At 45.2% G+C, this 26053-nt stretch overlaps 1 protein-coding gene across 3 annotated transcripts in view; it reads right to left on the reverse strand.

The window, feature by feature from the left end:
- Window positions 1-26053, reverse strand: part of PRICKLE1 (prickle planar cell polarity protein 1) — a 60618-nt gene that overhangs the window by 9114 nt on the left and 25451 nt on the right. Inside the window, exons 1-2 of one of the 3 annotated variants that reach the window (XM_090137820.1) lie at window positions 5291-5410; window positions 231-410 (exon numbers count right to left, since the gene is read on the reverse strand). In XM_090137820.1, coding sequence (XP_089993946.1) covers window positions 231-362 — 132 coding nt within the window. In that variant the 5' untranslated portion in view covers window positions 363-410; window positions 5291-5410. Of the gene's footprint in view, window positions 1-230; window positions 411-5213; window positions 5411-26053 lie in introns of those variants that run through there. The other 2 variants (XM_090137816.1, XM_031589568.2) reach the window with 2 other exon arrangements.

The raw sequence follows: 26053 nt of genomic DNA on the forward strand, positions 1-26053 counted from the left end.
GGCACATATTTATTGAAAAATCCTGACTGGGAACAACTTTGTTTAAATACAAATGCAGTGTTGAGGATTTTCAGGTCCCTTAAGGCAGCCTCTTTGGAGTGGAAAACAAAACAAGGTGATGAGTTTTAGATGAATTGGAGTTTTTATAATACAAGAATGTAACAGACTTGCTACTACTCCCTTAGACAGACCTAATGAGTTATTTAAAAACGCAGAACAACAGCTGGTACCTGCTCTGGTCTGAGGCCTGGCGGGACCCAGGCATATTCTTCCAGGGCGCAGCCAGAGTCGTCATCTGATGTTGAGCTTCGCTGACATGCAAAGACAAGATTGTTAGCTTTGGGCTCCATCTCCAGGGGCATAAGTGTGAGGCGTTCAATGTTTCAGCTGCAGTTCATCAAGCAGTCAATCTGCAGAAAGAGATTAACAGAGCTTTAATAAACTTCAACATGCAAAGACTGATTATCAACGTAAACGATCCTACAAGAGTTTAGTATTCCTTGCATTGGCCAGAGCACGATTATTAGAGCATCACTGCAACAAGCAATTCAAAGATATTTAAGGAGCTCTCAAAAACAGGAAAACAACAAAGAGAAAAATGAAAATATCACTTACTGAAGAGAAAGAAAAGTAGACACCCACTACCGTGTTTGACAGCCAACATCTATTTCAGTATTAGCAGCCATCTTTCACATTTCTGCTTGCTTCACATGTAGTGTATGTAGAGTTAGGAAAGACTCAAGCAGACATCAACAAAATGAATGAGAAAAGCTCCTTCTGAAATCACTACTAATCTAATAATACAGAACACATGAAAACTGCTTGTCAAAAACTGATGAAGTTCTTGGGGAGAGACAGTTGTGCAAGTAGCATCCTGTTTTTAACATGGCAGGCATAAAGCAATGTCTGCAACATTCCTTGTTTTAGCTGTATCAGAGCAGAAGGGTGTTGGTCCAGTTAAATATCTGAAATCCAATTATGGCTCTGTAAAATATATCATGATTGTTCTGTTAATTTAAAACCCTACAGGGAGATGCTTCTGTTGATTCATGAAGCCTACAAAGCCCAGTATCAGTGGGATCATTTTGACTCACAACTGGCAAAAAAAGGCTCTCGCCAACATCTGTAACTTCCTGCAGTAAAAAGCTTATTAAGATAAATATCTTACATTCATTCTAGCAGGAATTCTTAGGAAATATCAGTGGAATACAGATTACCAAAACCAGAGAGGATGTTTTCTTCCAGGACAAACATCCTGAACACCTGAGCTTGCAAATGGGCTTGCCTTTACACTATGCCATGCATGAGTTGCACCTTCCCTGTTTTAAGCCATCCACCTTCACAGAGACACAACAGTGACACCACTAGATGCAGGCTGCTGGCAAACTGCAGAAAGACGTCACATCCTCCGCTAATAACCTTTGGGTCTACAGGGAGAGCAACCCACACTGCAAGTCCCATCAGCACCATGTTAGAGCAAACAAGCTGCTGCTGGATTGCGGGTAGAGGGAAAGCAGCAGGGGCTCGTTCTCCTCCATGCACGAGGCACTGGTGAGTGCCACACTCTGCTTCTTCAGTACAACACGCAGACCCAGACCTTCTCAAAGAAACGTGGCCACACGCATGTGAAGTCAGCAACTCGGAGAAATGACAAGATTTGCTACTACACACACAGCCTATCCCTGCTTTCAGTATGTCCATACCTTCCCACAGCCAATCAAAAGAGATGACTTAACTGCTACCCCAAGCCAGCACTTGAAAAAAAGGTACCTTCTTTGCACACTTTGCTCCAAAACTTCTGTTTTGAAAACAGAGGCGTTTTTTTTTTGGTGTGCTGTGGTTTTTTTACGATGACAACACACGATTACTCTGCATGGCCACACTGCAAGAAAAAACTTACTGTGCATCTTACGGGGCAAGCAGACCTGCCAACCTTCCCTTTAAAAACGGGCTGCTTCTTAAAGAGTTTATCAGACATCAGGCATATTTTGGCAACCGGACTGTAGGTGTAGATGTACCAGCTGCTCACAGTGCATTGTCAGTGACTGGACAGCATTAGCAAATCAGTCACGTTAACTGAATTCTCTTGTCTTACATACTGTTACAAAAGCAAGGATAGAAAGTCATGGACTATCTATTGAAAATGCAATGTATGACTGGAATCAAAGAAAAAGCCTCTAGAAGCTCCATCCCGTATACTTAAAATGCAAAGGCAGACATCCTTGTACATACTAAATTCCCTGAGTTAATTTCCTTCGGAAACAGGTAACAAGACAGCAAGTGATACCAAACTGTGTCCCTGCCCACATCCTGGTGGAAATGAAGTCAGCGATGAGGTACATTTGTTGTTACAGTTCCTGTAAGGCTGGGGGTAGAGGAACAAGAGAACACTGTCACACAGTTATAAGAAATCACCACTAGCAAAAAAAGCAACAGTGCTTCCTACTGCAGAAGGACAGCGATGCGAGGGCTGGGTCGGCATCTTGTGTTCCACATCATCTAAACTCCAATAATTCTGAAGTATAAAATCCAGCCTTCACCATGACGGGCATCAATGAGAAGCCAAAGTCCTTCTGAGAAGCCCCAGGCAGATGCACTGCCTCACAATTGCCCATCAGAGGTAGCTGGACGACTGGTTTGCAACAAATGCCACTCACTGAGGCCTGAGCTGATATTTCCAATTCCTCTGGCAATGTGTCACAAGAAGCTGCGCTGATCAAGCTGTCACTTTTCAGAAGCTGACTCCTGCCCCCTAACCCATGGAAGAAAGGAGCCACAAGATGAAGCACCTTTGTCAAAGCTTCACTAGGCAGCCTGACCTCAACCACGGCAGCAAGGAGCAAACCTGACATCACATTCAGCCGGAGGGCCTGTCAGCTCTGCAGTCCTGGGGCACCAACACACTGGGTAACCGTGGCACTGCTCAACATGGACTGCTCCAAAGCCCCTCTGTGGGATCACAGGTTAACTGCTTTGCCTTGCTTTCTCCAGCTGACAAGAAAAATAAATAAATGTGACCCTGTGCAGACCTGCTAGCTTTCCTGGGGATTTCTGAGCGCTAAGTCTACGTGCTACTTCTGTATGGCAAAAAGCAGTGCTGAGTGCTGTTAGGATTTCAAGCATACCAAAGGTACATAAACACAGGATAGCTGCCTAATTCCAAAGACAAGGCTTTCATTAGAGATGGGATGCGCTCCTTCTCCACCAAGACTGATGCTGCCTGGGTCACCTTTAGCTGCTCATTTTGGGTAGAACAGGGCAGATCCACAGGCCCGTTCTCCCTGTGACACAGAGTGGGCTGGCAGTACAAATGGTAGGGAATAAAGGAGCAACACATCTTATCTCAAGCTGCAAGAAACAACTTCACCATCAGAGTGCTCCTCTCGAAATAAGGTGATTGGCAATGTTTAAAGCACGGTGCATGAATCTCAACAAGCCCAGATTACTCAAAGGACAGCGTTCACTTTAAAAGAAAAAGGCTACCACAGTGCTAATACTGAGCCTGCTATAAACTGGCTGACAATACACCATAAAGCAGCATGGCCGTGCTGCAAATATCGTGCTGCTGCTGACAGTGAAGTTTCTAAAAACAGAGCCTAACAGCAAGCTATTTGCCCAACTATTTCAGCAATTGCTTGTTTAGAAGTTCTCCTTCCTTTCCTGCTGAAATGTAATTTGGTTTGCATTTTCAAGCTGCAAGGCTCTTCCTCCCCACCCCCAACTGCACCGCTTCTTCAAAGTGAGACTGTTTGAAACGACTGCATCCTAAGGAGGATTCAGATGAACATAAACAACAGCTGAAAAAACAAGTGCTTTTCGAGGGATGAGTAGAAAGGTGGTCTTCTTTCTTCTCATGCCATGACATCTACATAACACTGCAAGTTCTGGTTTGCTTTTTTCAATTCTGCGGAACATTCTGAGGTTTCAGCTTTGCTGCAATACTACCTCACAAAAAAAAGCTTCCTAGCCTACAAGGAGATATTTTGCTGGCAAGTTGACAGCTACGAATAACATCATTGAGTTAAACAGCTAAATTCGATTTAAAAAGAAAAGCAATGATGACATTTTTTTCCACTGATGTACTAAAATGACCGTTTGGACCAAGTTCTTAGAAGGAGAAGCAAAGAGAAACTGCGCTCCCAACTACAAACCCACCGGCGCACGAAACACGGAGGTATCAAACTTAGAGCACAGCCCTCAGACACCGGAGGAAGGTTATCCTCGTGCGAGGATTTCCAGCTCACCGACTACGCTCTGCTGTCACCCCTGACCAGATAGGAGAGGTCACGATTTGCGAGCACGGTTAGACAAACATCTCCTCGCCCACCCCCTGCTGTTTTACCCTGTCCTGTAGGGCAAATTGTTTAACGACTTTTTTTGTTAGAACGCTTGTTAACAAGGCAATAGGGGATGCGAGATGCGTATCTCTCTCTCACTCACACACACACACGCACACACCCATTCACAACCAAGGCTCGGCGAGTTAAGATCAGCGCTGGCAGCCCATTCACCTGCTCGGCGCAGCTCTCCCTCCTAAACCCGCGTTCGGGGAGGAAGGGCGGCACACGGCAGCGATAACCGTGCGGGAAGCACCGCAAGGCTGCTCCCGGCGCACGTTACGCGGGCGGCCGCAGAGTCCCGCTCCGCAGCCGCAGTCCCGTAGTGACACGCGGCTCCAGGTGCGAACAGCCGCGCCGGGCCGGCACCTCCAGGCGGAGCCGGGGAGCGATCCCACAACTCTCGTCCCCTCGTCGAGCTCTGCAGCGCCCCGGGGGCCGCGCGTTCGGGAAATGCCCACCCGTCCTTAAGGGCTGCGCGGAGCTAGCGAGAAAGACATCTCGCCTTCTACAGTCTCCCATTGATTTTTTTTTTTTTTTTAATTCTATTTTAAACAGCAGCCAGACTTTACTCCAATGTACACACGCGCTCAGGTTTCACTCCGTCACCTGTTGGCTCCCGAACAACACCCTTCTTTGTTAGGGCTCGCAGCCCTCATTTGAGACAAGTTTCCAGAGAAAACACTTGGAGAAAGCGTTCGATCAGTCACCGGGCTGGAGCCGCGAGACGCGATTCCGCGGTGGCCTCAGCTCAGCTCAGCTCAGCTCAGCTCACCGCGGCGCAGCCGGCCCCGACGGCCAGCCGGGCTGCGGGCTCCCGGCAGCGAGGTGCCTCCCATCCCCGCCCCCGCGGCTCGGCGCCGCCGCCCGCGTTACCTCCGCGCCGCCGACCGAACCCGAGCCCCGTCCCGCGGCTCCCGCCGGGGCCCCGAGCATCCCCGCTCGCCGCTCACCTCGGGCTGCGGCGGGGCTCCCCCGGCGCCGGGCGCAACCCGGAGGAAGGGGCGGGGGGGCTCCTCCTTCCCCTCCTCGGCCCGCCCGCCGCGAGCTACCTGGGCCGCCCCCCGCCCCGGGCCCGGCCGGCCCCTGCCCTCCGTCCTCCGCCCTCCCCCCTGGGTTGCGGGCCGGGGCGGGCGCGGCCTCGCCTCCCCGCCGCCCCCCCGGGGACATCCCCCGGCCGGGGACGGGAGCCCGGCGCCGAGCGCTCGTCCCCGCGGCTCCTGCGGGAGGGAGCAGGAATTCGGCAAGAATTTCTCCCGGCGGCGACCTCGGCGCTCGTGCCGGGAGAAGCCCGAGCCCGAGCCGGGCCCCCGAGGGACGCGGCGGCCGATTTCAGCGCCGCGGACACGAGGAACCGCGTTTTACCGACGGCGCTTCGCCCGCGTTTGTGCTGGAAATACGTTTCCCACCCCGCCCCGCATTGTGCTCTCCGGGAGGGCTGACCCCGCGGTCCTCCGCGAGCGCCCGGGCTGATAAGGACGGGAAAACTATTGTATTAACAAAAGGAACGGAAAGAAAGCGGTGTGCCCCCGCCTTCAGGGACGCCTCAAGCGGGCCCCTGGGAGGAAGGCATCCCGGGGTGACGCCGGGCCGCGAGAACCGGCTGCACCCTTGCACGGCGCAGCCCCCATCTGGCGGCCGCTCCGTTCACCACTCATCAGCAATGGAAGCGTCAGGAATAACGTCTGTCCTTCCCCGCTCCGAGGCCGAGTTAACCAGCGGCTGTCTGCGAGGACTGCCTTCTCCTCCTGCAGGGCGCTGACCGCCAGCGCCAGGCCTCAACTGCGGAGAGGAGACGCTGCCCGGGGCTGCGGGCATTGCACTTCGCCATCGTAAGGCCGAAACCCCGCACAGCGTGCCCGTAACATCTTCCTGAAAGTGCTTTTCGCATGAGTAAAACATTTGGTTTTTATTCGGAAGTGCCAGCAAACCCAGCGCAACTCCTATTAAATCCACCACAGCGCACCACGAAGTGGTTTCAAGCAGTCAATCGCTTTCAGCTCTTCTTTTAAACTCTCAGATTGCTGTTTCAGTGCTCAAGTGCTGGATCGTAATCGAACCCTTGAATGTTAGGCGAAGGAATCAACTGCCGTAACTCCCCCGGGCATTTGCACATTACTGAGCTATCTATCTCTTTTGATGCAGGTTCCTTCCACAGAAGCAACTGCGTTGCCATGGCTTTCTATTTCTTACACAACAAATACAACAGCATACACGCTTTTAATCTTAAGCATAAACTATGCTCCAGAAGTTGCCTCCGAAAAAAAAAAAAAAAAAAAGCTAAAAAAAGACAAGCACAAACCTTCTTGCCCTTTAAGGCACGTTCCACATTCTTGGCTCCGGCTGGGTAGAGCTAATTCTTCAAACAACCGGCTGGTTCAGGGGATCTGTAATGGATACGGAGCCGTTTGCCCCAAGGTCTTAGCACAAATTTAGTCTGGGTAACAACTTTCTTTTACCGCTGACCAGGCCACGTGTGTTCTCTGGCCTGCATGAAATTTGCTCCGAGTATCAGCTGGGTTTCACAGTTCGCAATTATCCACCTCACAGAACATCCCTTGAGATAACAGCAGTAATTGCTACCTTTGTTGGCAGTCTCGGAAGAGAGACCAAGGAGCAGGGAATTAATTAACCTCTTGTGCTTTAGACGCAGTTTCCCTGGGTAGGACAGCGGCAAAACACCCACTGCTCAAACCTGATTACTTCTATGGACAAACAGAGGAGATCACTCTCTACATCAGCACCCTTTAATGATCACCACCTTCACTCCAAGAGTTTTAATTAAGTATCATCTCGTCTGTTCATTTATTAAAAAATAAAAGTGAGTCAGCTCTGAAAGGTGAAAGCATGCAGAAAGGTGAATGGAAGCGAGACCAAAAAAAGAAATCTGTCAGTCATAATTCTTTCAGAGAACTCAATGAGAAAACTATTCAAAATAAACCAGGTTTCGTATTTTGAAACAAAACAAGCCAAGAAGGATTTTGCATATTTCTGATAGTGCAAGAAAAGTCCACAGAACAAGAATTACAACAGCTTTCCAAAGGTATGACCACAAATCAAAGCCTGAGCCTGGTGCACATTGCTACCTTTAAGGAATTTTAGGAGAGGTGACCAGAGCATGTATGAGTCTGACTTCAGGCTACAATGCAAGGAGCTCTAGGGTATTTCTACAGCACCCAGACCCTCTCCACCTTTAGCAGCCTCAGGTCTATACTTTGAGGGGACAAAGAGGGCAGCATAAGGGATGCAGTCCCACGGCAGTCTGAGTTGTTGTAGGCAAGATCCAACCCAGCAAAAAAATGCTGGTTTGGTTCCCTGAGCCAGGTAGCACTAGCACAACAAAAAGATAGGCCCAGCTCCTCAAAGACCACTCTATATGGTGTTCAAAACTATTCATAGTATCATAGAATATCCTGAGTTGGAAGGGATCCAAAAGGATCATAGAGTCCAACTCCTGGCTCCATACAGGACCACCCAAAATTCAAACCCTATGTCTGAAGGAGTTGTCCAGATGCTCCTTGAACTCCAGCAGCTCGGTGCCATTCCCACTGCCCTGGGCAGCCTGTTCCAGGCCTCACCACCCTCTGGTGAAGAACCTTTTCCTTACTCCCAACCTGACCCTTCTTTCACACAGCTCCGTGCTGTTCCCTCAGGTCCTGTCAGTCACCAGAGAAATCAGTGCCTGCCCCTCAGGAAGGAAGCTGTAGGCCTCCATGAGTTCACTCCTTATCCTCCTTCTGAATTGCTGTGTATAGTAAGCCCTGTGGACATCTATCTGCATCTCCGGGTACTTAAACATCCTGTCAAACCCTAACCCTAGGCCTCTTCCAGATTAAGAGCTTGAGGTGTACATGGAAGTACATCTTCACAGGTAGGAACAGTTGACACAATGTTACTGCTATATATTATCATTAGGAAGCACCTGAAGGATGCCTTTAAAGCATGGGTGAAGCTTTGAATCATAGAATCATAGAACGGCTTAGGTTGGAAGGGACCCCAAGGATCATCAAGTTCCAAACCCTCTGCCACAGGCAGGGCCACCAGCCTCCAGATCTGGTAGTAGACCAGGCTGCCATCCAACCTGGCCTTGAACACCTCCAGGGATGTAACATCCACAGTCTCTCTGTGCAGCCTGTTCCAGCACCTCACTACTCTCTCTGTGAAGAACTTCCCCCCTGACATCCAGAAGATGAAGGACCGTAATGGGTCACCAGAGCAAGTTCACCTCTTTGTGCCACTCTGCACCTACACAGCCGTAAGTGAAACCTCCGTGTGCTCTCCCCACTAAGCCTGGTTTCCATCTGCCTGCACTACATGCCCTCTGTGCTGTCTCCCATGTGGACTGAGATATCTGCCACATCAGGACAGGGAGGTGGCTGAGGGACCGCATCCAGGCAGACCGGCAGCAGCACAGCAGCTCCTCGCCACATGCTGTGATGCTGCTTGGGGACATCTCACAAATGGCAGGCCAGTGTGGTCACTGGTGTGCTAAGGCCACTCAGTTCTGTCACTGCTTGGTTTTATCCTGTATTTTTCAGGCTACGAAGAAAAGACACAGTGGCAGCACCTGTGATGTCTTCAGGTCTGAATCCTTGCTAATTTTCAAGTAAATATGGAGAAAGCCATTTCTGTAGAAGACAGGCAAACAAGAGGTGATGTGCAACAGAGAGGAAGAGGTATGGGAATGAAATCGAAGCCTGCGTGTGGAATGCAACAAGTGGAAAAATAAGGGAGAGGGTTTTTTTGTCTCACACTGGTTTGTGACTCAGTTGAGGTGCTCACTTTTCACTTTTCTTTGCTGCATTCAGTGTGATGCATCCCCCTGCCTGCTTTATCACTGGCAAAGTGGGCACACTGCCCAACACAACTTTAGAGAGTAAGTGAAAATATCCAATGGAAACATCAGCATCAGATAACAAATTGTGAGCCAGCTGAGTCTCTCTCACCAAAGCAGACAGAAGCATGCTCACGTGTGTTTCCACCCGCTGCAGGATGGCTGCCGAGGCACCTGGCGACAGGCACAGGTGGGGGACCACCACCCAGCTGCCACTGGCCTTTGGACTGGCTGATGTTACAAAGCAAGACGCTTGTTTTATTTCCTCTTCTTAGTGTTTCTGCAGTCTGTGAACAAAACACCTTATAAAGCCACAATTCCACTTTGCTTCAGCAGCAAAGAATTGGAAGTTTCATTGAAATGCCTGTCCTTGTTGGGTCGGGCTCGGACTTGCTCCTGAACCAACAGGTCTGTTGTGGAACCTGGAAACTCTGAACCCCACAGGCTTTTCAGAAGACAGTAATCTGATTTTATCATAACCAGCTCTGCGCAGCTCACAATCACATGCTGCATGAGGAGCTGCCTGGGCTGACAGCTCTTCAGGTCTTGCCCACGACACCGCTGCAGCCAGTGTCAGTCTCCTCGGGTACCAGCCGGCCTCTCAGCTGCATCAGCGTCCCCAGGTAGTTGCCGCCCCGTTTCCCAGGCTGTGTGAGGCATTACCAAGTGCCTTGCAACAACTTGTGCCTGCAATGCTTTGCCTGTAGCTGAGCTGACGCAGGGTGCAATCACTGCCTGGCTTTTTAATAACACACTGGCACAAACACTGTTGTGCAACGTGGAAAGTGTTGCATAGCTGGTGCTAATGCGCTGTTTGCTTATTGAGGTACTTTTAAGCCAGCTATTATGCCAAAGCCTAAGTGGTTGATGAAGGATATCAATCTTATCTCTGTCAAGGTCTATTCTCGGGCCTTGCCTCCAAAGAACCTGTCACAATTCATCCAAATTGGTTTGGAAATTGATTTAGATTAAAAAAGGAAATGGTATAAACTGTGGGGTTCTTCTGCTAGAAGGTGGCTTATCACAGGAGGCATCTGTGCAAAGAGACAAACTAATATTTTAAAATGAACTTTGGGCTCTTAGTGAGTGTGATTTTGTGGATGAGTAAATGTTGCAGTGATGCCTGGCTTGCTCCTGCCTTGAAGCCAAACATTGGAGAAAAGCAGGTGATTGAGACTAAGTGAAGGCATAGTTTGATATGGAGGATTACTACCACTGCTGCAGCACTATCTCCTTAGACAACAAATTTAAATGGAAGATGAAGTTTGCAAAGGTCAGTGATAACCTCCCATTGCTTAAATCTGGGGAGGGAGGAAAATCCTGCAGTCGCTGAATTAGGAAGCCAGCAGAATAGTACTATGTTGCCATTTTCTAAAACCTCTATAAAACAGTACACCACAAACACATAGGACAAACAACGACTGGTTAACTATTTAGCTTATGTTAGTGAATAAAATCACAGGCCATCCTCAAGGAAGGCAGTGCTGTAAGGAGAACATAATGAATGTCTGATGGGTAACAACGCACTAGTCCTTTGTTAGCTTTCAGTAAAGCAGTTGTAAGAAAGAAAAAGAAACTGCCAGAAACTGCCGTGCAACCCTACTAGAAGGCATCACCAAAAAAAGAGATATGCATTTCTGTCTTCTACACAAGAAAATCAACCAGTAAGTACTAAGTCATATTATAGGCAGGCACGGCTAGGAACAATCCTCACAGTTCTTGCTCAGCAAACTGAAACAGCTGTCTCAAAGCTAAGCAGGCTTCCACCTCAGCAGATATTGCTCTTCTATCCAGCCAGTTCACACAGTTATTGCAGCTTTCTTGATTTTTATAAGATTTCTTTTTCTTCATGCTTAAGAAGGCTTGCCATGGGCTAGGCAGGATCCAAGTGACACCTGCTCTACAGACACTAATCCATAGTTGTACAATGAGTTCCCCTGCTTTAAGTTGTGGCTGGCTTAAAAAATAAGACTAAATCCTCTATCTAAAGTTCATCCTATGAGAGCTGTGGAGACTTTACCCCTCATTCCCGTGTCCTTCTTGATTGTGTTATTATACACACTCTATAAGCTGGCCCCTTGCTAAAGAAAAAAACAATCCCAGGGTTTTGTTTCCCAGTAGAACTACTGGGAGGTAACCCACTGCCCTAAAACAGGCACCAAAAAAGCCCCCAGTTTACAGGCCTGGCCAAGGAAAGTTAGTACTAAAGGGGCCCTTAGTACAAACTCCACCTTACTAACATTAATCTAACTGCATGACCAAGTAGGATATAGGGTAAACATGTAGAGTTTATGCCTAGAGTTTCTCTTTTCCTAGGAGGATTATGATTCAGCCTGTTTACTGGGAAACTCAAATGGGCTTTTCACTTAATTATGAGGACTGCTGATTTAGGAGGTTATGTCCATTTCTTTCTTTTTTTTTTTTTTTTTCTCTCTCTAAAGTACAATTAATTCTTTCCCAGAACTGGTTTACTGTGGGATGAGTTGAATGTAATTGTCAGCATAAGGAAGGGAAAGGAGGTAAGGAGAGGGATGGTCCTGCTCCTGGTCAGTAGCTAGTTATTACAACCATACTGATACATCAACACCACATCAAACAGAAGGCAGGGAAGATCGCTTCACCAGCATTTCTCTATGCCAAGTTCCACTAGGATTATGGATACACAGGTATGAACTGAAGGGGAAAAAAACAGCCAGAAAAGAGCCAAAAGTGCCACCACATCAGTTAAAAAAAAACCCAACAACAAGTTCAGCCAGACCTAGCAGAGGCATAGTTGAAAGGCATTATTAGAAAGTCATATTTCTTCTCTGAGTATTCCCTTCTCCACATAGCTAGATCAGGTGGTGACTTAAAAGCACTGTTTTCCCTCTCTTCGTGTAGATTACATGTGAAGTTCAAGTCCAAGATGCCTATTCAAGATGTAAGTTACATCTGCTAGCATCATTAGATTTTCCACACAAACTACAAGACACTTAATTGTGTAACTACAATAGGGAAAATTGTCTTAGGTCCCCTAAAATATCAAGCTTCACCTCATCGCCAACATGACGTTAATACAGACAAGAATGGAGCCTCCAATACATGTTCTTAACTGCATTCATAGAAAGATTTGCACAGTCTTAAGAATAAATAGGCATATTTTCAGAACAAACATTTTATTCACAGTAATGAAAATCCTTCTTTAGGTGGTATCCAGCAAAGCCAAGATTGTTTTAAGAACACTCAGCAGGCACCCTTGACATGAGTGACCTTTGTACAAGCATCTATTTATTCTTAAGTCTTTCTGGTACTGTCAGCTGCTGAAACAGCAACTGTTAGACATTACCTGACACTTGATAGTTTGCTAGAAGCCACCTAGCTTTTAAGCTACACCCACCTGGACACGTCAGCATATCCCAGCTTTTCTTTCTTACCAGCTTACTTAGGAAGATGGATTGCTTTGGACACAGAGCTTTGAAGTAGGAATGTCTAGCTTAAAAAGAGTACCAGAATATAACAGAAGTGAGCAAGTGAGCAAGCTATGGCCACAGACAAAGCATGCTTCTAGAATAAGCAGGATCCCCCCACTCCCATTTTAAAAATATATTTACACTCAGTCACTATGAATTGAGGGACTGCTGTGAGTCAGAGGTGGAGGGAATCTGTTCAAGAGTCAAGACACTTTCTCAAAGACAATTCAAGATTAATTTCTTAAATTCAGCAGTTTCTAAGGAAGAATTCCATCATTTTCAGGTTAGATAGTAGAAGAACATGCAACCTACCCATTACATAATGCTTCAGTATCTTTTAAATAGGTTTTGAAAGAAAGCATTTGAGATAGCACTATGCATTCAAGGCAAAACACTACCTTGTGACAAACAAGGTTTTATTAAGCACAACCTCTGAGTGTCATATCTGCCATATATGACTCCTGTCAAGACAATGTTTTTACAGGTCTGAGAATTAGCAACTGCCACGTTCTGAGACCATACAAAGTCTTGAGCGTATGGTTGTATGTTTAATATTAGTTTTTGACAATTTACTACCTTTAAACATTCACATTTTCCTGACTTGCTTTCTTGTCTACAACAATTATTGCTGAGACAAGTTTAACTCCCAGCCAATTAGTAAGCAGAAGAAAGATGAGAATAAATATTTCACAATAGCCATATACACAACTCTCCAACTTGATGTAATCTCTGGATTTTTGTGTTACACACATGCATCCCTCCCTCCTCAGTCATCATCTACTTTCTCTTCAGCAGTACTCCTTCATAATTCTCCTTCCCTCATACACAGAAGTAATGAGTCAGTGATAATTACATTGTTTTTGTAAATGCAATATATTGACAGCTGCCCTGGACCTTTCTTCCAGCATTGTAATGAGAGCTGTAGTCTTCTGAAGGTACTCTGAAATTTGCACCAGGTGATTTTTAAAGCAAGAAACACTTTTTTTTTTCCAACAAAGAGCAGGGATGGAGATGTGGTTCAGGATCACTTTTTAGCTTTAGGCAGTTGGCAGATGTCCCATACACACTTCCTGAAAGGCAGAAGATCTGTTCCCAGAAATAAGACCTTAACAGAATTCATTGAACAGAATGAGACATTAAGGAAAAAAAAGTTTTTCTTAAAAAGGTAATCTAGTTATACTACCTACAATTCCATTAATAAGAATTCAGTTACTGAATGAGGAATCTAGATCTTGTTTTGAGTACTGCTCTCTAAACAAACTTGAGTGCCATTAGATTAGGAAGTCCATACTCAAAAACGATTCCTAACATGCTGATCGGATAGATGATCTCTAAAATTTGGCAGGACCAAGTTAGCACTGCAGAGGTCCAGAGAGTTCCTTGCTGAGTGGGAGTGAAACCTCATAGGCTGTTCACACTACATCAAAACACAGAAAACACCAAGAGCCCGTATCAACCTGAGCTGACACTGTGTTAAGATCACAGAGCCTCAAGTGCTAATCACCTTCCTCTTCTAAATGAGATCTGGATTTGCTTCTTCATTACACATAACACTAGGAAGTCTAGAGAACATCTGCATAGCCAAAGCTAGCTTGTAGTATAACATAGGTTCAGAAGTGTGTTCTTGGCACTGTCCAAAGCACCCAGTAGATGGTGACTCGTTAAAAATGCAGCTTGATCAGCTCTTGTTTGATACCATTCACTACTACAGCTACCATAGCTGTCTAATTCTTCAAGGCATGAGTGATCAACTGGCACCAGCTGCACCACTGAGATGACACACATACAAGAGGAGCGACAGATTCCATTAACAAGGAAGAGGAAGAATGCCTGGGAGAATTATAAGAGGGTGGGTAGCCCTGTATAGTTAGATGCTAAAATAAGACCTTTGTACAAACTACAATCTTGTTACTCAGCTGCCACAACTGCAATGGACAAGTTGCCTCCTCTTGATTTCTCTTTGATGCACAGAAGACAGTAGAGTTAACACAATAAGGGCAAGAAGCTGAATCGATATGCCGATTCTCCCAGCAGTGGATTTCTACAGAGATCCGTTACTGCACAGTGAAAATGACTGAGGTAGGTTCAGGAGATGCAATTATCTGCAGCTTTTCCTTATTAAGCCTTGCAACTCTCTCAATGAGAATTTAAGAACATACATACTTCTGTGTGAAGTTATTAACTTCGCATGAGATGAGCAGCACAACAAACCATTCACATTTTGTGTTATCAACAACTAAATGCTGAAGAGCAAGATTTTGGATCCAGTTATTGCATATAATTATACCTATCTCTGTGAATAAATGAAAACTAGTTTGCATTTCTTCCCTGATCATTAGCCTCATTTGCATAAGTGTTATGAGGCCAGTTCTTCATCCATTAGCGTGAATTAAGCGATATCCTGCTGCGTGCAGGACTGTTCAGACATGCTGACTGCAGAGCAGCTGCTCTCTTCTTTTGGTACTGAATGTTGATTAGCATCATGGTGCACGACACACTGCAGGGCATATCATGTGTCATGCTATGGAATACAACATTCAGTGAGAATCCAAAGCAAATCCCATCATTTAGAAGGCCAATATCTGCCCTGAACAGCAGGGTGATAATTAGGCACATGGTCCATCTCAGCAAAGACTGAGCTGCTTGAACAGTGAGCATTAGGTTTCATGGGACAACACTGACGATCTGAAGCCAAGCACTACGATTTTTTAGTTACTGTAAGCAGCGATAAGTGTATCCACTACCACCTCATCAAATCAATTCACTGTTTTCCAGCAAGGCACTTGCACATTATCTCTTCAATTCTGATCTGCGAGACCAAACAAAACTTCTGCACTAATAAATCAATAGAGAAGATTTAATGAAAGACACAGCAGCTATGAACAGAGTGAATTATACAAATTTAAATGCCAAAAAAACAGATTAAGATTTAGTATCACTTTGGTGTAACTCTTAACAGATCTTCAGCAGAACCAGTAAGTTCTTTGTCAGCTTTCCTTACCTGAAAGATGGGGTGACACTACCTTGTCTTACAAAGATTTATTATTTGAAGACTACTTTGACAATACTGTAAAACAGTGCAACACGGTATTACAAACAACATTTCACTAGTTACACAACATTAAATGGAGGCAGGAAAAGCTTTTCACAATGCCAGTGGAACAATTAATATTACACTACTCAAATTGCTGGGGGAAACTTTTTGATTTGTTTTAGGGGTTTGGTTTTTTGTGTCTCAGTGTGTTTTCTTTTTTCTACCTGAAAGCATGTTTCAAGATTAAGTGCTAACAACACAGAAATGCTTTCAGCACTGCTGCCTCATCTCATCCACAAAGCAGCACCTAGTAGACATCAACAGAGATGGGTCTTTTTTGTTCTGAGTGTCTGGGACTCAGTAAAGATTTCAGCATGCGCATTTCTTTTCCAGAAGACAAACCAGCATCAGAATCCACTCTTCCAGCTATCACATTTTGCTGTGCCTGGCTCTCACATGCTGCTGTGCCCTGCTGAAAGCAAAACAGCAGAATCCCAAGTTTGGTCACTGGAATTGATTTCATTAATGTTGTAGTTACACATCTGTTTCTAAGAGCTGAGCTAGTAGAACCCCCATACGAAAGGTGTTGGAAGAAATCGGAGGGACATCATTAATCAGAAGAACAATGACAATGCATAAAACAACTCACAGCTTTTTCTGTGCTGGTCACAATACAGTCACTTTATAGGAGGATACTGTAGCATAGTAACAAGGGGGCAAAGAGCCTTCAGCAGTCTGTTTGGCACATGAGGAGAACACTCATGTTGACGATGGATCAGGAGGACCTGCCAGACATCTGCCATGAACCCTCAGTGAGATTCAGTGCAGTAGCTTCATCCTTTGGGGCAGTACCGTGTACTGCCTACCACTACAGCCAAGGGGCATTTGGAATTTCTTGGCTCTCCTTTGATAGGAGGCACACTACACTGTCACTGAACAGGGCCAAGACACAAGCCTAACAGTCACCTACCCTATTTCACAGGTGTACGTTCCACAGCATGTTTTGACTATTAGTCCTGGACATGGCATGTAGGATATAGGAAAGCCATAGACTGTTCTACTACATGAGGTGAGAAACATAGAGTTGCGTTTGAGTTTCCTCAGCCTCCACAGTCCTCCAGCACTGGCTCAAGGAGGCTTTGAACCATGCAGCATATGTGTATGCCTTTATGTAGTATCCCAAGGCATGCAGCATCCCAAGGTTCCTGAGGCAACACTTTTACTCAGCTTGGCCAGCACAGTATTTCAGACACACTGAACAGAAAAAAAAAGAAAAGAAAAGAAAAAAAAAAAGACAACAGACAAAGAAGAATAACATCTCTATTACAGGTGCAGTGGGGTGCACAGTGCAGGGCAATGGAACATGGGTTTGGCCATTCCGACTACTGGTCTCAGAGAATCACGCTGCTGAATGAAACACAGCTCAGGATTCTGAAAAGTCTTGTGCTAACTTTTTCAAAACCCTATAACATGTAGAATAGCAGAATAACTGCTGCCTCTCATTTTTCAGGCTTACATCTCTCAATTTTTTGGCTTACAAAAGTTTATAGATAAAATTTTGAAATATGACTTAATCCAACCTGAATGCTGGAAGTCATTATTACAGACATCAATGCAAAATGCCTATGTTATAAAACACTAAAACAGCCTTCCATTACTTGGAAGCTCTTTCATAGAAATGAATCCAATTTTTAATAAAAACACTACTAAGCCACACAGATTTGAAAAGCAAATAAAAAATAATTCCAAAAGAACTTCAACACCCCCACAAGATTGAAAACAAAACATAATTGGAGAGATTTTAAACTGCTTTTTGGAGTTAGGATGATCTTTTTTAACACGTCTTACACGTAAGTGAACTTTAGTTTAAACACAAAGAAGCAAAAAGACTTTCAATGTCATTCACACAGACATTAATCTCATAAAATACTGCTGTTTTCAATCATGTTAAGCAGTGTTAATTTTTTCTCATTATCAGTAAAACAAAATAAGTACATGCTGAGGATAAGGAAACAGCTTTGTTTATCTTCAAAATCATGTGCTTACCAGAACTAAAGCATGTATTTGCCATATGTCGGCCCCTGCCCCCCTTCTTTAAATTACATATTCATTATTATAGCACAGTGGTGTTATATTGCTAGCAAGGAATAGAGCACATTTTAAAGAGCAATTAAGTGGGATAAAACTACTTGAGAGGTTTTTCACCACCAGCACCTCAAGGAGGCCAAAGGGGAAACCTGACACTGAGAAATGTCAGCCTGAACTTGATGAATTTTTACTCAGAGCAATGTTCCCCCCTCAACAACGTTCCCTTCCCACGCTGCTTCACAACACCATCCCTTAGAGCTTCCTTTTATTCTGTGAAAGGATGGATCTGTTTGGATCGATGTATTTAATAGAGCCATATCTTCTGTTACTGCTTCAAGCTTCAGAACTCAAACCATCTGTATTCTGTGTGCTGCCTGCCAGGAAGGGCCGTTTTGCCAAACAGCTTGCACGTGCTGAATCCAGCAGTCCTGGTCTCAGGCACACCGTGACAATTCAAACACTCCCTTCGGACAACAGCAGCCTTTGCATAGCACTCAGGCCTCAGCTTCCCGGCCTGGTGGGACCAAGGCAAACGGCAAACCTCAGCACCAGGCCAAGTCTGAAGTCCTCTGCTTTGCTCTTTTGATACTGGGATTTGAGAGCAAAAGTCTAATGGCTCTGTTTTATGGTTTAGAAAGGAGAACCTCAAAGTATGATTCCTGATTTAAACAAAAGCAGATTCTCTCTGATGCAGAAGAAACACAGTGCTTAGCGATGCTTGCAAACGTTATACTTTTGAGAGATTATATTTTCATAGACAAATGAACCTGTGTAATTAAATGTAGAAGAGAACCTTTATTTCTACAGCAAAATGAAAACAAAAGTCTGTGAAACATTTCTCAGCCTTTTTTTTTTTTTTTTAATAGATAAGAGTGACATAACTTTTTACCTGTCCTTCAACAATACTGCCAATATCCTTGCTACTCCTCTGTTCCCTTGGGATTTCGGAAGCCCAGCCTTTCACAAGTTTAGTTCTTAAATCAACACACGTTTGTTATTTAGGTTATACTGTCACTGCTTCCCTTCTGTTCCTATAAGAGCAAGGCATGACGTGGCTGTTTCTTCCCAGCCCGCAAACAGCATCTTTAAAAGGTGACTATCGTGCTATCCACACCCCTACAAGAGCTAAGGAGAAAATGCTTTTGCTGCATAGAAAGACTGGCAACTCTAAACACGCTGCAATAAAAAGCCAAACCAGATAAAAATTCCATTACGTGCTTATCTGGAGTGATTCTTCCCAGTTCAAAGGGTCAATTTCACAGCGGGGCACCAGCGCTTATCAGCCAGCTCCGCTGAGCCTTTCACTTGCAAAGAGAAGTGTTGCCTCCAACCGGCATGACAACGGCTCTATTAAGCAGGCACTTCAAAGATATAGATGTTGTAAACGCTTTGATTTTGCCCAGTGCTCTATGCCAGTGCTGTCCGGCGGACTTTTTCATGCAGAGGTGGGATTCTTCAATGGGGAATCGAAAAGTAGGGAATAAAGACTTGTGAAGTGCAGCAAACCCATCCCATGCCTCTACTGCTAAATCAGCTCTCGGTGTTTTCCCAGGTGCAGCTGCTGAATACTGGAGCTGTGTTTATTCCTTTGGCTCTCTCTGCTCTTCTCCACTTGTCTGGAACTGGTCAAAATACCTGATGTCTGTGAGTGTAATCAATGCCGTGCCCCTAAACATGGGGTTGTGAGGTACGTGATGAAGAAGGACAAGTCTGTGGATCTCACCTCACTGGTGTGCGCTGCAGCCTAGGCCTGTGCCCAGCACACCATCCTTCAGAGAACTCAGTGAGCCACAACAGCTGCGAGAGGCGTAACACAAACGGTTCAGACCAGCAGTGCTTTAAACTTAAGGCCCGTATGTGACCACAAAACAAAGCTACTGTAAAAGGAGGTTCACCTAACCTGCCGTAACAGGGTGCCAAAGCCAGAGAATGTGCTGGCATCCCACAACCCTGGTGCCTTCCTTCCAGCAGGAGAAAACACAGGGACAACAGCAACACCACTGCAAAGTGGCAGGACAGGCTGTTCAGCTGAGCAGATCTGCTGATAGCTGCCTGTCTGACAGCAGCACCCACTGCACAGGCTGCACAGGCTCTGCTGATTAGCAGCCTTTGGTTGCTATATGGAGTGAGCCTGAGAAGACCAGGCCTGCTCAGCACCTAGCAGCTGGTCACTCCCTGGTTACTGCAGGAGCATCTGATACAGATCGTTCACCTTAAGGAGCATACCTGGTCATCCGACAGCTGCCAGTCTGCATCCAGGCTGGATGTATGTGCCTTTATGTAGATCTGAGATGACCCACCAGCCTCACACCTTTACCATTATCTGATCCATGACCTTTTCTTGCCCATAACCCATATGTTTTCAGTAAAACTTTCCTGCCTTGAGAGCAACAATTCTGCACATCGTCTATCTTTTAAAATTCCTTTTCACTCAGTTCTCTCCCCACTTTTCTTCGGAGAAACATCCCAAAGCCCCTGCTTTATTTTTCAGGCCAACCATCTGCTTGGTCTGAGCAGCATCCTTTGGACAGAGCCTGGCAGAATCTGCAGGCCGTCTGCAGCATAGCTATCTCGACTTATTAGCTTCCAACCCTGGGGACACTCCTACAAGATATGCCAGGAAAGATTGCAACAACAAGGAGCTTCATTTTCACATGAATCAGGACACCACAGGAAGCTTTCCAGCCCCAAACATTTCCTGTCTGATCAGCAGGCCACAGTTTACACATAGGAGTAAACACGTGACCCAGAGCAAATCAAGGCCATCTACTGCAAAGCACTGGTTGAAAACACACTTCACTGGAGGCCTGCTCTGATTTTGTCTACTTTCTTCTAGTCACTCAATCTGCTCACATTAAATATCATCTTCACGAGGGAAAAGGAAGCTTTCACTTGGAAAGCTGTTCAGTTTATGCAAGCACAGTTGAAAAGGGGATGGGATGCAAATGAATGCCCTCCTATTCCTGCAGCCCCACAAGTTACCACACACCAGCAGAGCCCAGAAGGGAGCCCCGCAGAGCTGCAAAGCCCTTCACTCAAGGCGCTGCACAATGCAGGCTGCATTTCCAGTGGCTGAGCCAGCAACACTGGCATTTGCTATTGCATGTTCATGACCAAAGCCATACTGCAGCTTCAATAAAACTTACCAGGGCAAAAAAAGACTTTAACCTCCACTGCTGATAGGCTCAGGTTGACTTAATGTGCAGGTTATAAACAGTTTTGTCTTGGGGCTTTATTCCCTCTCAGCTAACACACATTTATATACCCTCTCTTTCCATGCCCCTGGCAGCAGGGAAATAATGGCTTGTGGTTGACTTGCACACATGTATTCCCTCTTGTTCTCTTTTGTCCCACCTCCTCCCACCTCCCTTTCTATTGCATTATCTTTCAATTAGTCACAGAGTGCAGTAAAACACACAGTTCTCTGATCTCTGAGACGATCTTTTATTTACAAACATGAGTACCTGCCTTCCAGTCTCTAGGAGAAGCAATCTTTCTGGGATTAGAGGAATGAGATAGGGGATGTTTTAAATATTTATGCTGGCAACCCATAATAAAAACACTGGCTGTTTTTTTCTCATTGAATATATTCAGAAAGCTTAAAGGTGAGTGAGTGTGACTTGACAGTCTTGCTGTCGGCTTAAGTTCTAGTACACTTCGAAGAGAAAAACTTAAACAAGACTAACTTCTTTTTTCTGGCCATCCTTCATTGACAGCACACTTGGGTTAGGACAGGGACTCCCCCTCTACATTTCAGGTCACCTGCCTGTCTTGTCCTGTAGAAGTTACAGAAAAAATACAGTAGGAAATAGATTGGTTCACTGAAAAGAAGAAACAATGGAGTGCATGAGGCTGGTTCTGGAAACAAGGTCAGTGGCCTAATTTTTCTTTGTTTATTTGGTTTGCTGTCTTTTTTTTTTTTTTTTTTTTTCTGTAACACCTTATGTCAACACCTCAGGCTTTGCCTAGATTAGGAAGCTGTACTACTTGGAGGACAGGAATACTATTAACAGAAATATACTTTTGCTGGCATAGCAATTTCCTTTCAGCAGGTGAATTAAAATTTGTCACAGGAAGTTTTGTACAGAGCACAGACTAAACCGCATCTCTTTTCATTTTCCCACTTTTCTGAAATACACCGTGTTGTTCAGGGGACAACCAGTACTTCTGCCACATACTTCAGCCACATCAGCTCCCCAGCCAGCCACTGTGGCACTCAGCCACAAGAAGCACCAGCACTGTGCCAGAGGATGGACCTACTCCTTCAGTAGATGCCAGGGTCCATCCATCCATTCCCATCTGTTAGCAATTAGATGCAACACAACGATGTCATGCTCTAGGACAAATTCTAAGCCAGTGTTACAGAAATATGGTATGATCCTCAGAGATATAATAATCTTTAGTAGGCTTCACAGGAAGAAAAAAGCTAGCGTTGCACTGCTATTAATACTTCAGGTTTATTAAGTACTACGCGCACTCCAGAGTCATGAATTGCTACATATATTGCACAAGTTGCCTAAAACAAGTCATTTACAGGGTGTTTAGTCAGCATGCTATTGTCCACTAGTTTGGGCAAGTTCTATAGCAACAAGCTATAGGACATCAGGATTAGACGCATGTGTCATTTTTAACTCATGGAGAACAGTTAATTTAGTGCCACTCCTCCAACACACACACAAACAGGAATCTGACTGACAAAACAGCTCTGCCTTGAAAAGCTTAGTCAAGATCTCATCAGCTGCTATCTAGACGGCTCTCCTTGACAACACTGTTTTAGCTGCAGAGTATCCTTTCATCTTATAACCTGACTTGAGGAAAAAGGAACAAAACACTGAAATAAGACTCTGCAGTGTGCAAATTATCCTGAAATATCTTTTTATTGAACCAAGATATAAGTACTTATTAAAAATACTGCATGCCCAGCTTTATAGTTGTAATATGAGCAAGCTAGGATTACCCTGGAAACAGAACAAAGCAAGACTCTGTATGTAAGGGTTTATCAGGAACTGATGGATTAGGTTTTCTAAAATACTGCTCATCTAGAAGAGCCAATCTCAACATTAACATCATTAACCTAAGTTACTCCATCATCGCTCATTTGGGTTTTCTCATGTCGCTCATCACTTTCAAAGCACGTCCCTAAGAAAAGCCTTGCTTGAGAGTTTACTTCATGACACAAAGACGATGGGAGTTTTACATCCTATTTTGTATTTTGAGGTTCACACTGGTCCACTTTTTTTCCTGGGACAATGCTTCAAAGAGGCAGACCAGGTCAGATCATCCAACAATTCAGAGGGTTCAAAACTCTGAAATGACTAAAAATCAAGTCAGTGAAGGGAACGAGACACTGGGCAAAAAGCCCTCTGTGACATGGCTGCTGGGCTCTTTGCCAGCCAGAGCTGGAAATCAGTGCTGGAAATGGTAAGGTACAGAAAGTTTCAGCCGTCTGAGCCCAGACCCCTGAACACAGGCATCTGCAGAGATGTGCGTGCCTACATCAAGCAACAGATCAAGAGCAGAGATTCATGAGCTAGTGGAGACTCAGGCTCATAAATCCACATGATGCAGTACAGCTGGGTATTCAGCTTGAGCCAGCATCACTACAGTCACATTTACATAGCTCTTATGCTGCTGAACTTGGATGTCTCTATTGCATTCCCCCATAGATTCTGCTTCCAAGGAAGTGCAGCCAACTAGAGAATGCTGGGAACACACATCTGGGGTACAGAAATGCTCCAAGTCAAAGCTGATGAGGTGAATCACCATCCTCCTGCCAGCTGAAAGATGGAAGAGATCTATCAAGCAACCCTCCTTCCCCATCCTGCTGGGCAGTTGCGATTCCTAGCAGCAGGAAGAGGGATCCAGGTGGGCAGAGGAGCTAACGCAGGCAGTCTGCATTCAGAAACAGACGCTCAAAGAAAAAAAAAAAAAGATATAAAAGAACAAAAAAATAAAGTTAGAAGAGTAAAACTGTTTCAAATAGACTTCAGTGCTTTCTAAAGTCAGAGTAAACTCAAAAGATTATTGCTTCCAATTAAACCTTGGCATATGGGTGAGACCATGACAGCCTTAGATACAAACAGCACCAATCTGCTGAACAGCCTAAAAATGATTTCTGGTCTTTTATTTTAATGGTGTCCAATGGGATAAATAAGAAGCACAGTCAGCACTGGCAGCGTTGGGAAGAAGCCAACACCAACACAGCAGATTGAACTGGGGCTCAGAAATCAGGAGGAAAGGTTCTCAGGGAGGCCTGTAGCCCAAGGCCAAAACACAGGAAGGGAAAGGCAACTGAAGACACCCTCGATTAAGCCACGTAAATCACTAGAACTACTTATGTGAAGAGTGATTGGAAGTGAGGTCTGGCCACACACAGGAGGCTGTTGGAGATTGCTTTCTCTTTGGTCCCCTCTCCCTTCACATTAAAGGATTCATCCTGAAGCAGAACAGCCACATTTTCTTTGTTTCATCCACTTGGAGGGCTTTATCCTTGAGCACAGAGGGCAGGGGGCAGAGCACTGTACTGCTCACAATACCCTGCTGTGCTGAGGCCATGGGCTGGAGATGCAATGCTGACCCAGCTCTAGCCGTGCCAGGGGACTGCAGGCTCCCACTGTTACTGAGGCAGGGCTGGTAACACCACCTGCATCTCCAGAGGCTGCCCCTGCAGCAGAGATACCCCTGTGGCAGACCTCTTGGCAGAGCTTTCAGAGAAGCAAGCCTGAAAAATATGTGTGTGCCATGCATGGTTAGAGAGGATGGGCTGCTCCACCAGGAGCATACCGGCTTTACACACAGCTCTGCCCAGGAGCAAGGGATGCCTGGCACAGCCACAGGGCTACGCATCAAACTTCCTCCTGCTTAAGGCATAATGGGGTTTCAGCTCTCAACCACACTGTAATGGCAGTGCTAATCCTGGCTGCCCGCCTGGCAAAAGAAGGCCTGTCCCACACCCAGGCCTACATTTAAAGCAACATATACGGGGCCTTACAATTTCCCTCTCTCCAAGGTCATCTCATTTTTTGCAGCTTCATGCAATGCTGACACAAATGCCCTTTTCATTTTAAAATACACAAAACAAAGTCATCTCAATGCCCCAGTGACTACTGCTAGGCCAAAACTCAGAAGAGCAGGGAGGAAAAAGCCTTGAGCTTCCACTGGGAAGTAGAGAGGATGAAGGGACTGAGCTACAACAAAGACACACTCAGTATGCCTATATACAACATATACACTAAACGTATGTACACACACACACACTGCATTGCATACACAGATAGGCAAGACTATATCCAGGCAAGATGATTCCAGAGCACTTAAGGACACAACAGTAGGCAGGCTGAGACAAGTAGGTAATAATAGTTTAAAAGAGCAAGCTGACAGCTAAAAGATGCAAAGTAGTTTATTCTAAGAAGTACCTCCATCTATTTTATGATGGAATAATTCATTCTGTATTGAGTAAAATTTGTTTCCAGAGTAGTTCATGCAAATAGATTTCAGATAATTTTCTTCTTAATTGTTTGTGTGGGTGCAAGATGATTTTGACCTAAAAGTTAGCTTGAAATCTCTGCCCAGCTCAACAAGGCTTAAATTGCTGTGCTTTGTTTTTTTGTTTTTTTTTTTTTAAATACATATATATTAATTTTATGGCTAGACCCTAAATGTGTAAAGTCATAGCTTATTTCAGATGGCCAACTTCTCTTAAAGTGCCAGCTTTGCAGCCAGGTGGCACAGCTCCTGGATTGCTCTGTGCCAGAGCTGTGTCAAAAGAGAAGAGAATCATCTTCCACTTGTACAAAGAACCATCCACAGAACTGCTGCTTCATAAAGCTTCAGAAACAAAGATCAAAAAGGGTAAGGGTAAGCTCTCACTGCAGACCAAAGATAGGCTCACTGAGCATGCACTCATCCTGGTGAGTGTCACAAAGATCTGGTTTGCCTCCATCAGAGCTCTTCCAGTCACTGGAAGGCCTGAGTACAAGCACGTATTTGTGACCACATGTCTCCTCACTAAGGCAAACAAATTGCAGATCTTCCCCTCCCCAGCAGAAGAGATACTTCTGGAGCTCATCCTTAGAGCTTTGCTTTTGCTGTACTTTTCTAGTGTATACCATCAAGAACATGTGAACTAAACCACCGAGCATGGCTACCTCCCCTCTCACTCCAAAAACCCCTCAAGAAATCCTACATCTCAAACCACATCCTTATTAAAAAAATTAATAAGTAAATATTCAGAAGGGCGTGTGCAAGCCACTAAACCAAAATTCCTAAACTCTAATCCTCTCCAACAATAAAACTTCCTGCTTCTGCCAAA

The sequence above is a fragment of the Phasianus colchicus genome, chromosome 1, assembly GCF_987193195.1.
Source record: "Phasianus colchicus chromosome 1, bPhaCol1.hap1.1, whole genome shotgun sequence".
In the NCBI taxonomy this organism is placed as follows: domain Eukaryota; kingdom Metazoa; phylum Chordata; class Aves; order Galliformes; family Phasianidae; genus Phasianus; species Phasianus colchicus.